This window comes from Barbatula barbatula (assembly GCF_947034865.1).
Source record: "Barbatula barbatula genome assembly, chromosome: 5".
NCBI lineage: Eukaryota > Metazoa > Chordata > Actinopteri > Cypriniformes > Nemacheilidae > Barbatula > Barbatula barbatula.
This window is the reverse complement of record NC_136769.1, coordinates 1,718,733-1,734,861: the sequence shown is the minus strand read 5'-3', so window position 1 is coordinate 1,734,861 and position 16,129 is coordinate 1,718,733. Positions and strand designations below refer to the sequence as shown.

The 16,129-nt window shown below is 40.5% G+C and overlaps 1 protein-coding gene across 1 annotated transcript; it reads right to left on the bottom strand.

Annotated features, from left to right (window-relative positions):
* Nucleotides 1–207: 207 nt before the first annotated feature.
* On the bottom strand, nt 208–15,914 carry LOC306894138 (uncharacterized protein). Its single transcript, XM_079456423.1, has 2 exons — nt 15,757–15,914; nt 208–2,850 (listed from the first exon to the last, which is right to left on the bottom strand). The coding sequence occupies exon 2, from the start codon at nt 2,846–2,848 to the stop codon at nt 1,208–1,210; it is 1,641 nt and encodes a 546-aa protein (XP_079312549.1). The 5' UTR covers nt 2,849–2,850; nt 15,757–15,914; the 3' UTR covers nt 208–1,207.
* Between the last annotated feature and the right edge of the window lie 215 nt (nt 15,915–16,129).

The following is a 16,129-nucleotide window of genomic DNA, read 5'->3' as shown; positions in this document are numbered from 1 at the left end:
TATTTTACACTCTCTGATTAGTAATGTACAGTATAACAATATTGGTATTCTTCGTCCAGCGAATGCATCAATGATTAATACACTTTACTTTATCTCATGGCCATAAGTAACGTGACTTTACCAAACAGAATTTAGAGCAACGGTAGCGTAAATCTAAACACAGTTTAAGTGACTTTGCATTGTGAGCATTGAGCACAGAAACCCATCACAAGTGAATATATGGTTGTTTATTAAACTGCTCTACATGGTACACATAACGATCGCAAAAACAAACAATGAAACATAAAAGAAAACAGAGGTAGATTGTGAGAAAGCATTACAGTAATTGTTACAGTACTGCTATTCTATAAATAAAGCTAATAAAAAGGTAGCTCAGTGGTAAGAGCATTGTGTTATCAACACAAGGTTGTGGGTTCAATCCCAGGGGATTGCAGATACCCATGTATAAATGTATAGGATAAAAGCGCCTGCCAAATGCGTAAATGTAAATAGAACAGATGTGTATCTGTATGCGCTTGGAGAGATTGAAAGGTTCAATTGGTTTTAGGATGCAGTATTGCTGGAAAAGTTCCAGCTGCATGGCAGTCTTGCTGGAAAAGTCCATTGTACCTTCTCCCCCCCCAGTGGGGGGAAAGGCGGTATCCGAAGAGAACCCACGAACTGGTTTCTGCTCAAGTCAGGAATTTAGGAAGAGGTCCAAAACAAAAGTGGGAAGGGAATGGACGGTGGTCCCTTAAGTTGTGACTGACCCAATCGGACGATTAAAACTACTTTGGTTGAATGTTTAAACAGACATATTAACAAGAACATCAATACATACATTTAGAGGAAAAACAGTCATGTCAGATAAGTTCCTCTGGACAAACTACAGATGAGACAGAGACTTCTCATATCTCCTTTTGTTTGCCTTGAAGCTTAGGAGTCGTACATACCCCATGAGAACAAAGGGTGCATCAAGAAATCAGAACACAAGGGAGTGGGGTTATGCCTTTCTTTCAATGACCCAGACACTACACAAATAAGATTACCAACTCCCAAGAGAAATTTATTTGATTGAAACTTGAATTTAAGTGTTTATGGTTTTCAACTGTGAAATGTTTCTCGTATGCTTCTTGAGGTTACTCATAACTCTTTCCACACTGCAAATTACTTGCCTATACTGATGACACATGAAATGTTTCTCTCCAGTGAATTCTCATGTGTGTCTTTAAGCTTCCTGTTTGTGTAAAAGTTTCTCAACACTGTAGACATGCTGGAGGTATTTCTCTCCAGTGTGAATCCTCATGTGTGTCTTAAGGTTTCCTGTTTGTGTAAAAGTCTTTCCACACTGTAGACATGCGTGAGGTTTCACTCCGGTGTGAATTCTCATGTGAACCTTTAGGCGACTCGTATCTGTAAAACTCTTTCCACACTGTAGACATACGTGAGGTTTCTCTCCAGTGTGAATTCTCATGTGTCTCTTAAGGTTACTCATATCTGTAAAAGTCTTTCCACACTGTAGACATGTGTGAGGTTTTTCTCCAGTGTGAATTCTCATGTGGGTCTTTAGGTGACCTGTTTTTGTAAAAGTCTTTCCACACTGTAGACATACATGAGGTTTTTCTCCAGTGTGAATTCTCATGTGTGTCTTTAGGTAACCAGTTTTTGTAAAACTCCTTCCACACTGTAGACATGCGTGAGGTTTCTCTCCGGTGTGAATTCTCATGTGTGTCTTAAGGCTTCCTGTTTGTGTAAAACTCTTTCCACACTGTAGACATGTGTGAGGCTTCTCTCCAGTGTGAATTCTCATGTGTGTCTTAAGGCTACTCAAGATAGCAAAAGTCTTTCCACACTGTAAACATGTGTGAGGTTTTTCTCCCGTGTGAATTCTCATATGTGTCTTAAGGTTACTCGTATCTGAAAAACTCTTTCCACACTGTAGACAAGCATGAGGTTTTTCTCCAGTGTGAATTCTCATGTGTCTCTTAAGGTGACATGTTTCGGTAAAGCTCTTTCCACACTGTAGACATACATGAGGTTTCTCTCCAGTGTGAATTCTCATGTGTGTCTTTAGGTGACCTGTTTGTCTAAAACTCTTTCCACACTGTAGACATGCGTGAGGTTTCTCTCCAGTGTGAATTCTCATGTGTGTCTTAAAGTTACTCGTATCTGTAAAACTCTTTCCACACTGTAGACATGCGTGAGGTTTCTCTCTGGTGTGAATTCTCATGTGTGTCTTAAGGCTACTCGTATCTGTAAAACTCTTTCCACACTGTAGACATGCGTGAGGTTTCTCTCTGGTGTGAATTCTCATGTGTGTCTTAAAGTTACTCGTATCTGTAAAACTCTTTCCACACTGTAGACATACATGAGGTTTCTCTCTGGTGTGAATTCTCATGTGTGTCTTAAAGTTACTCGTATCTGTAAAACTCTTTCCACACTGTAGACATGTGTGAGGTTTCTCTCTGGTGTGAATTCTCATGTGTGTCTTAAGGCTACTCGTATCTGTAAAACTCTTTCCACACTGTAGACATGCGTGAGGTTTCTCTCTGGTGTGAATTCTCATGTGTGTCTTAAAGTTACTCGTATCTGTAAAACTCTTTCCACACTGTAGACATACATGAGGTTTCTCTCTGGTGTGAATTCTCATGTGTGTCTTAAGGTTTCCTGTAGCTGTAAAAGTCTTTCCACACTGTAGACATGCGTGAGGTTTCTCTCCGGTGTGAATTCTCAGGTGCTGTTTTTCACTCTTTTTGTCTCCTGTTCTCAGAGCTTCTTCCAGGGAAACTTTCTGGAATCTTTGTGCACGTTGATGTTTCTGATCAGCATCTTTTACTTCATCTTGACTGTCCTTATTCACTTCCATCATATCTGAAGTGAACAAAACTATCTGTTAAACACAGTTTTACAATTGTACAAAACAACAGCATAGTTTCCTTTTCAGGGAACACAGTCATTTTTTGTATTGTTTTAGATGAAAGTGTTTGCAATATCAGATGACCACCGCCTGAGATCACGTGACCTATCGACAGCGATGCCAGCATAGTTTTCGGCTCTGCTCGCATAATCTTATTTTTTCAATAATCCTTTATCATACTTCGAATACTTCGACGTCTATCTCATCATGAATCCTTCCTTAAGTAAAGAAGCAAGGAAAAGAGAAATTGAACATTCGCCCATAAAGAAAAAATTCAAGGATTCTTCCATCTCCAAGGAAGAACTCGATACAGCTATTGCTAATGGCATAAAGCTAGCCCTCCAAGAACAACAACGTGGGCTAGATGTAGCCGTAGCCTCCGCTGTCAGGGAAGCTGTGGATTCTATTCTCGTCCCAGCATTGCGTGACTTGCGAACGGAAATCCAAAAGACTAATGAAACCGTAAAGGAGATTAGCAGTGAACTTGAGAAAGTAGCTAAATCTACCAAACGGACTCAAGACCGGGTGGATTCTGTTCAGACGGCTGCACGAGAGGACAGGCGAGCGGTTATCGAACTAAAGACACAGCTAGATCAGCTCACCACAAAGTTGACGGATCTGGAGGACAGTGGAAGAAGAAATAATGTAAGGTTGGTTGGCTTACCAGAAGCAGTGGAGGGTTCGGATGCAATCGGCTACCTGAAAGATAATCTTCCCAAGTGGATCCCCTCATTGGTGGGCCGAGTCATTGACATTGAATGGGCACATCGTGTGTATGATGGAGGACAGGCTAACTCCAACAAGCCGCGCACTCTCATCTTCAGATTGCTCCGTTGGCAAGACAGATCGGCTATCCTGAGCGGGGCGCGTCAAGTTTATCCAGTGAAGTACACTGTCAATGGCGCGCGCGCTTCCGCTCACGCCTCCCGGTCATGCTTCAGCGCCAACAGCCGGCATTATCCTGTTCTTCCCCGATTACAGCCCCGCGACGACAGCAAAGAGAAAGAGCTTCAGTTCTACCATGAACAAGGCTAGGGGCATGGGCCTGGAGCCATTCCTCATCTATCCTGCGCGGATAAAACTGCAGTATAAAGGCGAAAGGAAGATGTTCGATTCCCCCCAGGCCGCCGAAGATTTTATTAACTCTCTTCCGCGGAGGTCCACCTATACACCGACACTGCGAGATGGTGCTACCACGGAAGCAGCCTCAAACCCGACCGAAGAAGAAACAAACAGGGATCCTCCTCACGCCAAAGAAGGCAATTTAATGGGCATGGAGGAACGATTTTAGATCATCTAACCAGTTATGTAGTAATGATCGATCTCAGGGTTTTCACTAACGTTATAAGGTACGATCTAAAATCAAGTACACTGTATTAGCCTTGTTAACTCAGTTCGAGAGGTGACGATTGTATTCGCTTGATGTGTTAAGATTATGTGGGTTTATCTGATTCTATTGCCATGCGTTGGGGTGTATTGGTCACGTATCAGATGAGGTTTATTTTATTACAGACCTACGGATTGTTGCCTGTGCGGTCTGTGTTTGTTTTTGTATATAGTTTTTCCCATCCCCTCCCCTTTACAGACATATTCCTACTTCTTGTTAGAACATCAGCTTTGGGATATCTATACGGCAATGGGCAGGAGGCTAACACCCTTCTGTTATATTTTATACTAGCACGTTCATATCCTAAAACAGATATTAGCGGTATATGTCGATGCAGTCATTGAATATATTATCACTCAATGTGAATGGCCTAAACTCCGCTATTAAACGCACTTGTGTTCTTGAGTATATATATCGTAAAAAGGTAGACATCGCCCTGATCCAAGAAACACACCTAAAACAATGTGATGTGGCACGATTTCAAAATAAACACTACAGGTTAATTGCATCTTCCTGCGCCCTAAATAAGACCAAGGGAGTATGCATCCTTATTAACCGGAAAATATCATGCAAGGTAAATATTACTGGTAATGATGCGGATGGAAGACTGGCTTTTGCCCGTGTTGCTATGTTCGATCATAAATTAGCTCTCACATCCATATACTGCCCAAATGAGCCGGACAGAGATTGTTTTCTTACATTCGAAACACATTGTTAGAACAAAATGACTGTTCTTTAGTGGTGGGAGGTGATTTCAATGCAGTCATTAATCCATCTCTTGATAAATCTAATTCAGATGCAATAGGCAATCCCTCATCTACCTTATTGAAGTCGCTTCTCAAAGATTTAAATCTTGTGGATATTTGGCGTATACAGAATACTACTGCTAGAGATTACACATTTTTCTCCAATAGACATAAGACATTTTCCCGGATAGATTATATTTTTCTTAGCCCAACCCTTATTGCAGGACATACGTCCATTACTATCTTACCAATTCTACTATCTGATCACTCTGCACTTTTATGCAACATCGATCTGCCCAACATTAAGACAAAGGCCCCTAGGTGGCGTTTAAACACCTCTTTACTAACTAACTCTGGATTTCTTAGCTCACTCAAAGTACAACTAAAAGATTTTCTAGATATTAACACAAAGGGTTGCTCTAATCCACAAGTTTTATGGGAGGCCACTAAGTGTTTTATACGTGGTTTCTGTATTTCATTCTCCTCTACTTTAGCTAAAACAAAAGCTTCCCATATCACAAATCTTGAAAATAAAATAGAATCATTAGAGAACCTACTAAAACATAGCTTTTCAGATGATCAGTCCAAATTGCTGGCATCTTTAAAAGTTGAATACAATGCATTGGCCGTATCAAAGGCGGAATTTATCTGGCATAGAACCAGGCAAAAGTACTATTTTGAGGCAGAGAGGCCCAGTCATCTACTGGCTCTTATGCTTAAGGACTGCGAAACAAAAGCTCACATTCCAGCAATAAATACACCTGAGGACAAAATTACTACTAATCCACAGGCCATTAATAATGCGTTTTTATCATTTTATGAAGACTTATACAAGTCAGAGATTTCTTATGATGATGCCACCAGTAAACATTTTCTTGACAAACTAGAGCTTCCCTGCCTCAAGCAAACCGACCAAGATGATCTGGAAGCTGCATTAGAGCTGGATGAACTACATAGAGCTGCAAAATGTCTCAATAAAGGCAAATCGCCGGGCTTGGATGGCCTCCCTCCAGAGCTTTATCTAGAACTATGGGACATGGTGGGCACACTCATGCTAGATTCATTTAATTTTGCAATCAAAAGTCTTCCACAGAGATCAGAAAACAGCACTCATCACCTTACTCTTGAAAAAGGGGAAAGATCCTTTTGAGTGCTCTAGTTTTAGACCAATATCTCTACTTACAAGCGATCTTAAAATATACGCCAAAGTACTCGCTCTGCGCCTAGAACAGGTTATCCCATCTCTAGTCAATAATGATCAAACAGGATTTATCAAGGGGCGCTATGCATCTGACAACATGAGAAGGCTGCTACACATTATAGAGGTTGCAGAGACACACCCAAATCCTTGTGCTGTATTTTCACTCGACGCAGAGAAAGCCTTCGATAGGTTAGAGTGGAAATATATGTGGGCAGTTTTGCAACGTTTTGGTTTCAGGCAGAATTTTATGGCAATGATCAAGGCACTGTACCACTCACCGTTAGCAAGTGTTTTAACAGGTGACATAATCTCTTCTCCTTTCACCCTACAGCGTGGTACAAGACAGGGGTGTCCACTCTCGCCACTTTTGTTCTGTCTATCTCTGGAACCTCTAGCACAAGCTATTAGGCAATCTACGGCCTCCCCTATGGAAATTGGTCACCATAAGCATATTATATCTCTGTATGCGGATGATATCATTTTGTTCTTAGATAACTTTGACACCTCTATTCACCCAATAATTAAGGAATTTGATCATTTTAGCAGCCTGTCAGGCTATAAAATTAATTGGACAAAATCTGCTCTTATGCCTCTAAATAGGATACACACAAATGTTCCTATTCCCGTCTATATTCAGTCCAAAAGCTCTTTTACATATCTGGGCATTACGATTTGTACAAACGTACATAAAATGAACAGAGACAACTTCAATACTATGCTAAGCAAAATAAAATCAGACATTCATAGATGGAGGAATCTAAAAATGTCTCTTCAAGGAAGAATTAATACCGTCAAAATGAACATATTGCCCCGTCTTAATTTCCTCTTCTTTATGTTACCACTCTGCCCCCTTCCAAATTACTTTAAAGACATTCGCTCCATGATATCCAGTTTTATTTGGGAAGGTAGACGGCCCAGGGTTCGTCTGAGTACACTGCAACGACCTAAACTGCTGGGTGGTCTGGCAGTACCGAACGTTGAACTTTATTATTGGGCATATCAGATCAGAGCACTCAGCACATGGGCGGACCCGCAGTCTACCACTGCATGGCGACTGATTGAATCTGATAAGATATTTCCACACAAGCTGCAAGACATACTATTTTCCAGGGTAGCAATCAAAACAATAAAAAATCATTTTGGGCCCATCATTGCTAACTCTATCCAAGTGTGGAAGAAAGCAGAACGGTGGATGGGTGGCCCACCTAAATTCTGTCAGAACACGCCACTATGGCATAACCAGTGTTTTTTATGTGGCAACAAACCATTCCATCAACCATCTTGGTCATCCCTTGGGGTGAATACATTGGGTGATATATATGATACTCAAGGTCTTTGCTCCATTCAAGATTTAAGAACACGCTTTTCGCTTCCTGTGCCTTATTTTGTTTACTTTCAGCTAAGATCAGCCTTAAAAACGTATGGAGTTCCCTGGAACTCTCCTCTACCCTCACATCCTATGTTACAATGGATTGCACCATTACTGGGCAGATCTTCTGTCTCTTTGATATATAGTGCGCTGATCCAGCATAGTGCTAAGGCTCTTCCAATTGAATCCGTATGGAACAGGGAGTTGGGGAGGTTAAATATAAAACTTGATTGGGAGAGGATATGGAGTAATCTAAGTATGACTTCTAAGAACCTAGCTCACCAAAAAATTCACTTTAGAACTATTCATAGAGCCTATATCACACCTTATAGGAGATTCCAGATGAAACTACAACCTACTCACAACTGTCACATATGTAACACTGCCTCACCTGGGACTTTCTTACACATGATTTGGGAGTGTCCAGTTATATCTAAGTTTTGGTTGCATGTAAATTTAGTTTTAGGGGATATACTTGATATTTTCTATGTTCCCAATCCTGGTTTTTGTCTCCTTAATGATAATTGGGATATAAATCTAAAGCAAATTCAGTTCAAAATGGTATTTGCAGGGTTTACGTCTGCAAAGAAAACAATTTTGAAAAACTGGTTCTTTCCCGATATGTGTATGAAATCATTCTGGATCCATAGCCTTGTCAACATTGTCAACCTTGAACATACAACTGCGCGTCTCAACAAGGCGCGACCAGCGACGGTACAAGCTTGGAACTCTTTCTCATCTAAGATAAGCTCTTGGACCAGGGACAACAGCTAGGCAATCATTGTTGCAAAACACTGCCGAACATGTTTCTATTGTTTTATGTATTTTCTTACCATTGTGATGTTTCTTTTATCTATTATTATTATTTTTTTTTTTCTCTCTTCATATAGTCACGTGATTTTCGTTATGTCTGTAACCCTCCCCTCATGAAAATATTTCATGAACCTTCGTGAGAAGCAATTACAATTTGACTGACTTCAAAAGGTGGTACAGAAGAATTAGAAGCAAATAGGTGCCACTACATTAGTCTAAAAACTTGCTAATACGAAACAGCGCTGGATTACCTGGATAACGACGAGGACGCGGCTAGCTTGTTGTTGGATGAGGACCAGCGGATTGGACTTTAGCTCCGAAAACAAGCGACAGAACAGGGTCAATCTGCTCAAGAGACGGATCGACAGCAATCGGCAGCTAAAGGTCGGCCTGTCAGTCATCAAAGAGGTGACGCTGCGTGCTGAGGTGAGGACTTTTCTTCAAAACGCGAGTCAGACGCACTAAGATGAGTAAGTTTTGAAAAAAGGAGAAATGGTAGATTATCTTCTTCCTGTAAAACGTATGCTTAAAGCAAGCTCTGATTCAGTCAATGTGGAGTTATGGCAATCTTTAAGAAGTTGTTTTGCATCAGCAATGATCAAGAGAAATTGTACTTCTTGGAACAATTTACGGCTGGTGAACATCAAGAGCTTGTTCGCAGCTGTGCTCATATGACCCCAAAGAAAGGCTACTGGGAGGCGAAGCGACTACTTCATAAGCACTATAGGGATGAATTACGGATTGCAAGCGCGTACATCGACAAAGCACTCAAGTAAAATCTGATGATGGGAAAGCATTGAGCGCCTATGCAATGTTTTCCATTGGATGTCGCAATACTATGGAAGACATCGAATCCTCTCAAAGAGTAGATGGATAACCCAACCAATTTACGGACAGTGGTGTCGAAGTTACCATATAAATTAAAAGAACATTGGCGTGCTGAAGCTTATGACATGAAATGAACGAAGAGGCAGATGAGCAAAGTTTGCAGATTTGGTGAGTTACATAGACCGCCAAGCTAGAATAGCCATGGATCCCCTCTTTGGTAATATCTCAGACAGCCAACCAATTTCAAATTGGAAGAATGACCTAAAAGAAAAGCATCATGGAAGAAAAGAGATCCATTAAAAGCAGTTTCACTGAAAGCAAAGCGCCTCAAGAAACACATGTTGAGCCAAAGGTCAGATATCCAGAAGTGGCCTTATCTCAATGAAGTATGCTTGCCAGAGATAGAAGCAGATGTAGGCCTGCTTATTGGAGCTAACTGTTCAAGAGCAATGGAACCACGGCAAGTAATTAATGCTGAGGATGGAGGCCCTTATGCTGTGAAGACTGCCATTGGCTGGGTTGTGAAGTAAGTAAGTAAGTAAGTAAATTTTATTTCTATAGCACATTTCACAGATAAAAATCACAAAGTGCTTCACAACAAAAGGAAGAATACGCAACATTTATGAAAAACATTACAGTACAGTGCCTAATCAAAAGGACAGAAGTACACATTAGACCGGCCTAGCCACCCTACAGTCTAGTTAAAAGCTTTTTTAAAAAGAAGGGTTTTTAACTGGTTTTTAAAATTTTCCACACAGTCCAAACAGCGTGTGGAAGGAGGCAAGGCGTTCCACAACCTGGGTGCCACAGCTTGAAACGAACGGTCCCCTCTTGTTTTAAAATGAGTACGGGGGGCAACTAAAAGTCTCTGACCTGTTGATCTCAAACTACACAAGGATGTATGCAGCTGTATCAGGTCAGAGATGTATGCGGGCGCCTGTCCTTGCAGGGCTCTAAAAGTTAGAACCAATATTTTAAAGTGTATTCTAAATTTCACTGGTAGCCAATGGAGTGAAGCTAAGACAGGAGTGATATGTGCCCTTTTACTTGTGTGCGTAAAAGCCTAGCGGCGGAGTTCTGTACAGTCTGAAGACGGCCAAGATCCTTCTTATTAAGGCAAATAAAGAGACTATTACAATAGTCTAATCGAGACGAAATAAAAGCCTGAATTATCATCTCCAGTTCTGCCTGTGACACTAAAGGTCTTATCTTAGAAATGTTTCTTAATTGAAAGAAACAATTTCTAATGAGTTGCTTCGAGTGTTTCTCCAACGACATGGCCGCATCAAAAACAACACCTAAGCTCCTGAGACTCGGCTGAACAGACGAGCCTAGGTCACCGAGATGTTGTTTTATCAGAGGGATGCTCTGCTCAGGGGCAATGATTAAAGTTTCAGTTTTAGCAGAGTTCAACATTAAAAAGTTATCATTTAGCCACTGCTTGATCCCACTCAGACAGTTGATTAAAGATGACAGTTTAAATAACTCAGTAGGCTTAAAAGAACAGTATAACTGAATGTCATCTGCATACAAGTGATAAGAGACATCTTTAAACTGGCTAATTATCTGTCCTAGAGGGAGTATATACAGAAGGCACAGAATCGGTCCCAGGACAGAACCCTGAGGAACACCACTCGATAAGCCTGCAGTATCTGACATGATCTGGTTTATAAAAACACTAAAACTTCTACCGGAAAGGTAAGATGTAAACCATTTTAACGCTGATCCAGATATCCCTAATAGATCCTGAAGTTTATTAATCAGGATATTGTGGTCAATAGTGTCAAAGGCAGATGTAAGGTCCAATAAAACTAACACTGTATGCTTCCCAGAATCTGCTGACATCAAAATATCGCTTGAAACTTTAACTAGTGCAGTTTCCGTAGAATGCTTTTTACGAAAACCTGACTGATATTTGTCAAAAATATCATTTATCTCTAAGAAAGTAGTAAGCTGCTCTGCTACCACTTTCTCTAAAATCTTAGCCATGAAAGGGAGTTTAGATATAGGCCTATAATTAATAGGTTGCAATGGGTCTAAACTGGGCTTTTTAAGAACAGGTTCAACAATAGCATGTTTAAAGAAGTCAGGAACCACACCAGTTAGAAGAGAAGTATTGATCATTTCTACAACACAGGGGCCAATACTATCAAAAACCTGCTTAAACAGTATAGTCGGGAGAACATCACTGTGGCCATTAGAGGGCTTCAACTTGTCTAGGAGAGTGGTAACATCATCTAATGACACTAGTTTGAAAGAGAAACACGGATGGAAAAGAGCCAAAGTACAAGCCTTGATATATGCAGGAGGTGGTGAAATGCTAGCTCTGATATTCTGAATTTTCTTTACAAAGAAATTAAGGAAAACATTACTGTTTGACAGAGAGAGCACCGCAGTTGGAGACACAGAAAGCGAAACCATAGAATTAATGGTGTCAAACAAGAATTTGGGGTTTTTCTTATTAGAGGATATTAGCTGAGAGAAGTATTTAGTTCTAGCACTTTTCAGAAGATCATTTAGAGAAGCAGTTAATTCCCTAAGATAAAGTCTGTGAACTTCAAGTTTAGTTGTTTTCCATAAGCGCTCTATTTTCCGACGTTTACTTCTACAGCTCTGAATAGATGTATTTATCCACGGGCAGGGCTTTTTAAGAGAGACAATGTTTGATTTCATAGGAGCCACTACATCTAAAATTGCTAAACATTGGCTGTTAAAAGATTCAGCATACACATTTACATCACTACAACCCCTTAGCTGGCATGGATCAAACAAAATAGAAAACTTCTCAGCAACATCCTGGTTAAGAACTCTCCTTTGAGTCTTAATTCTCAGAGGCGAAGGGTCCAGAGGTAAGTTCAGGTTAAAGAAAACACAACTATGATCACTCATATGTACATCCTCCACACACACATTTACTATCTCAAGACCTAATGTAAAAACAAGGTCCAGGGTGTGTCCCTTTAAGTGTGTAGGTTCTGAGACATGTTGCGTAAAATTAAAAGAGTCAGTAATGGATAGGAGATCTGTAGCTGCAATACATGACATATCATCAATATGAAGATTAAAATCTCCAATAATTAAAACTTTCTCCAGCTTGATCATAGAGGTTAAAAAATCAGTAAAGTCAGTAAGGAAGATACCTGCAGGACCAGGAGGGCGGTAAATTAACACACAATAAAAAATGTTAATAGAACCGACCTTAATCATCTGTGACTCAAACGAGGAGAAGGTTTCGGAGTGAATTTCTCTGCATAAAAATCTGTCACGATACACAACAGCAAGGCCGCCGCCTCGCCGAGCCGTTCGAGGTGTCCCAATCACAGAGCAGTCTGCAGAGCACAGCTCGTTTAAATGAACAGCTTCCTTATCCTTTTGCCATGTTTCTGTGAGGAACATAAAATCCATCTTTTCCTTGGTGAAAAGATCGTTGATGGCATGCGCCTTATTAGTGATGGAACGAGCATTGAGCAGCGCTAAACGGAGCGATGATGGCAGACCGGTCTCCTTAATGGCAGGCCGTAGTGGCCGCAGACACCTGGCTGTTTGCTTAGAAAGTTCAAGAAGAATCCTGATTTTTTTGAAGAGTACAAGAGCTTCATGGAAACCATCATTGACAAAGGCTACGCTGTCCAAGTTCCAGTCCAACAGCTGAACTGTGATGACAGAAAGACTGTTTTACATACCACATCACAGGGTTTATCACACGAAGAAACAAAAGTTGCGGGTGGTCTTTGACTGCACAGCCTTGTTTCAGGAAAGGTCTCTGAATAGTGAACTGCTCCAAGGACATGACTTGACCAACATGTTAGTTGGTGTGCTTTTAAGATTTCGTGAGGAGCCAGTAGCTACAATGGCGTGAAGTTTGGAATGGATGGATTGAAGATGTCAGTCATCGCTCTACCTTCCATGTGAGCAGGTGTTTGAAGCCTGCAGATCTTGGATGTATTACAGCAGCACAGGTACATCATTTTTCAGACACTTCTGAGTCTGTGTAACGCACGTGTCTTATTTGCTGCTAGAGAATAGCCAAGGCGAGACGCATTGTGCATTCCTCTTGGGGAAGGCAAGAGTGGCTCCACTCAAGCTGGTTACCATTCCCAGACTAGATTTGATCGCTGTTATTGCTGTTAAAATGGACAAGATTATAATTTTTTGGACAGACAGTACTACTGTGCTTAGATATATTGACAGTGAAACTGCTCATTTCAAAACCTTCGTTGCGAACAGAATCTTGTCGATCCGAGAAGCAACCAAGCCATCACAATGGAGGTACATCAGAACAACGGAAACTCCTGCAGATCAAGTCAGTAGGGGCCTTAAAGCTAAAAGTTTGACACACAGAGGAACCTGGATCATAGGGCCGGAGTTCTTGCTGAACAATGACTGTGATTGGTCGGAACAGCCTGTGCGAAGGAAGGAACGCCTTCAAAATGATCCGGAAGTCAAGAATGGAGCTTCAGTCAACATGATCAAAGTTGAAGAAAACATGGAACCAATCAACAAACTGATCAGCTATTACTCAGACTGGCATAAACTAAAAAGATCAGTGGCCTTGATTTTAAAGGTGAAGTAAAATCTGTGGAAACCGAAAGAGGAAAGAAAGGAAATATCAAGAAAGATCAAGGAAACTGAAAAAGAGCCTGAAAAAGCAAGATCAAAATTAGAACAACAAATGAAGAAATTCAAGCAACATAAAAGAAATCACTTACTTTGAATGATCTGGTGGTCGCAGAATCGGAAATAGTCAAATTCAGTCAAAGACAACAGTTTGGAGAAGAAATCAAAGTATTAGAGAAAGGTAAACGGCTCAGTCGCAGCAGTCAGCTTTTGAAATTGGATCCGATTCTTCAAGATGGCACATTAAGGGTTGGTGGAAGACTCAACAAGTCTGCCATGCCAGAAAACCCTAAACATCCAGCAATTATTTCAAGGCACGGCAGAGTTGCTACATTGATTTTGAGAGATATACACCAAAAAACAGGACACTGCAGACGCAGTTATGTCTTGGCACAACTGAGATGCAGGTACTGGATCCCACATGCCCATTCTGCAATTCGAAAGATAATCAACAAATGTACAGTGTCCCACAGGATTAATGGAAAGGTCGGTGAGCAAAAGATTGCAAACTCTAGGCTCTTGCCAGATAAGCCCCCTTTCACAAAAACAGGTGTAGATTTCTTCGGGCCGTTTGATGTCAAGCAGTGCCGGAGTACAGTCAAACGGTACGGCGTGATTGTCTCACTCTCTCATTGCGGTGCACCTCGAAGTTGCAGACAGCCTCAACAAACTCCTCCATTAATGCTATTTGTCGCTTTATGTGCAGGAGAAGTCAAGTTACCACAGTTGCGTTCTGACAATGGCACAAATTTTGTAGCTGCTGAAAGAGAGTTGAGAGAAGACATTCAACGGATGAATAATGACAAGATTGAAAAGCCTTGCAACCAAAGGGAATAAAGGGGATATTCCATAGCTCAGCTGCTTCGCACCAAGGCGGAGTTTGGGAAAGACAAATTCGGACTGTGCGAAGAATCCATACCTCCCTTTTGAAAGAGCAAGCAGTGAATGATGATTGTCTTCTGACAATAATGTGTGAGGTCGAAAGCATCATCAATGGCAGGCCGCTTACAAACATTTTTTTTTGAAGTAAACATTTAAAAAGAAGATCGTGGTTTGCTCATGTTTCAAATACTGGTTGCAATTTGACTGAATTCAAAAGGTGGTACAGAAGAATTAGAAGCAAATAGGTGCCACTACAGTTTAGATTGAATGAATCAAGTATAAATCAAGAATCGATGCAAAAAAAATTCAGATACAAAATAAAAGTCATCAGATGTGAATCCTTATTAGAGTCACACCAGTCAATCCTTATTAGAGTCACACCAGTCAATAGCATTGAGTGACGATTGTCTTTTGTTGTTTTATTAACAATAATAACAGACTGTGATTTATAAAGCTGCTGTCACTTTAAGTTCAGTACAGCAGAAACGATGCCCCCAAAAATATAGTCGAGTAAAAGAAAGAATAACAACTAAAAACCAACAGACTGTGTCTCATGTAGTCGAGTAAAAGAACAAATGCATGTTTTCTTTTCAATAAGACGATAAAAAACCATCAGACTGTGTCTCATGTAGTCGAGTAAAAGAACAAATGCATGTTTTCTTTTCAATAAGACGATAAAAAACCATCAGACTGTGTCTCATGTAGTCGAGTAAAAGAACAAATGCATGTTTTCTTTTCAATAAGACGATAAAAAACCAACAGACTGATGAAAATGTGAAACAAAGGATCAAAATGCTGTGCTCTACAAACTCAAAGCAGAACGATGGTCACCTTATAGCCAAACATGTGATTCTATTGAACCTTTACCAGATCACAACCAGATCAAGTTATGATCATTTGATGCAGTTTAGTGATTCACTTTCAGTTCTAATCTTCTGCATTTGTGGTTTATCAGATAAATGAAAGCTTAATAATTCCTCCACTGTCAGAAATAAAGATTTAAAAACAGAAACCAACCTCTGTGTTCTTTAGTCCTCTGAGTTTCTGTTGTGTGTAGTTCTGGATCTCTCGTGTTCTCAAGCTTCTCTTCCACAAACTCCAACAACTGTGTGAAGATTTCAGTTCTTACACCTGAAGTGATTCTTCTGCTTGTTGCTTTCTGGTATTTATTGGTGGTTTGATGTAGGAGGAGCTTTACTGAAGGTGTCAATCACTGTTGGTGTGAACTGGAGATGTTAGAGAGACATTGTCAATAACTCAACTCAGCTTCACTTATATAACATCACTAAAAACAACAATTGTTGACCAAGATGCTGTCCACTATATCAAATACCAACATTTATCTCCATGTGTGACATAAATGACAAAAACATCTCGGCCACATCACAAA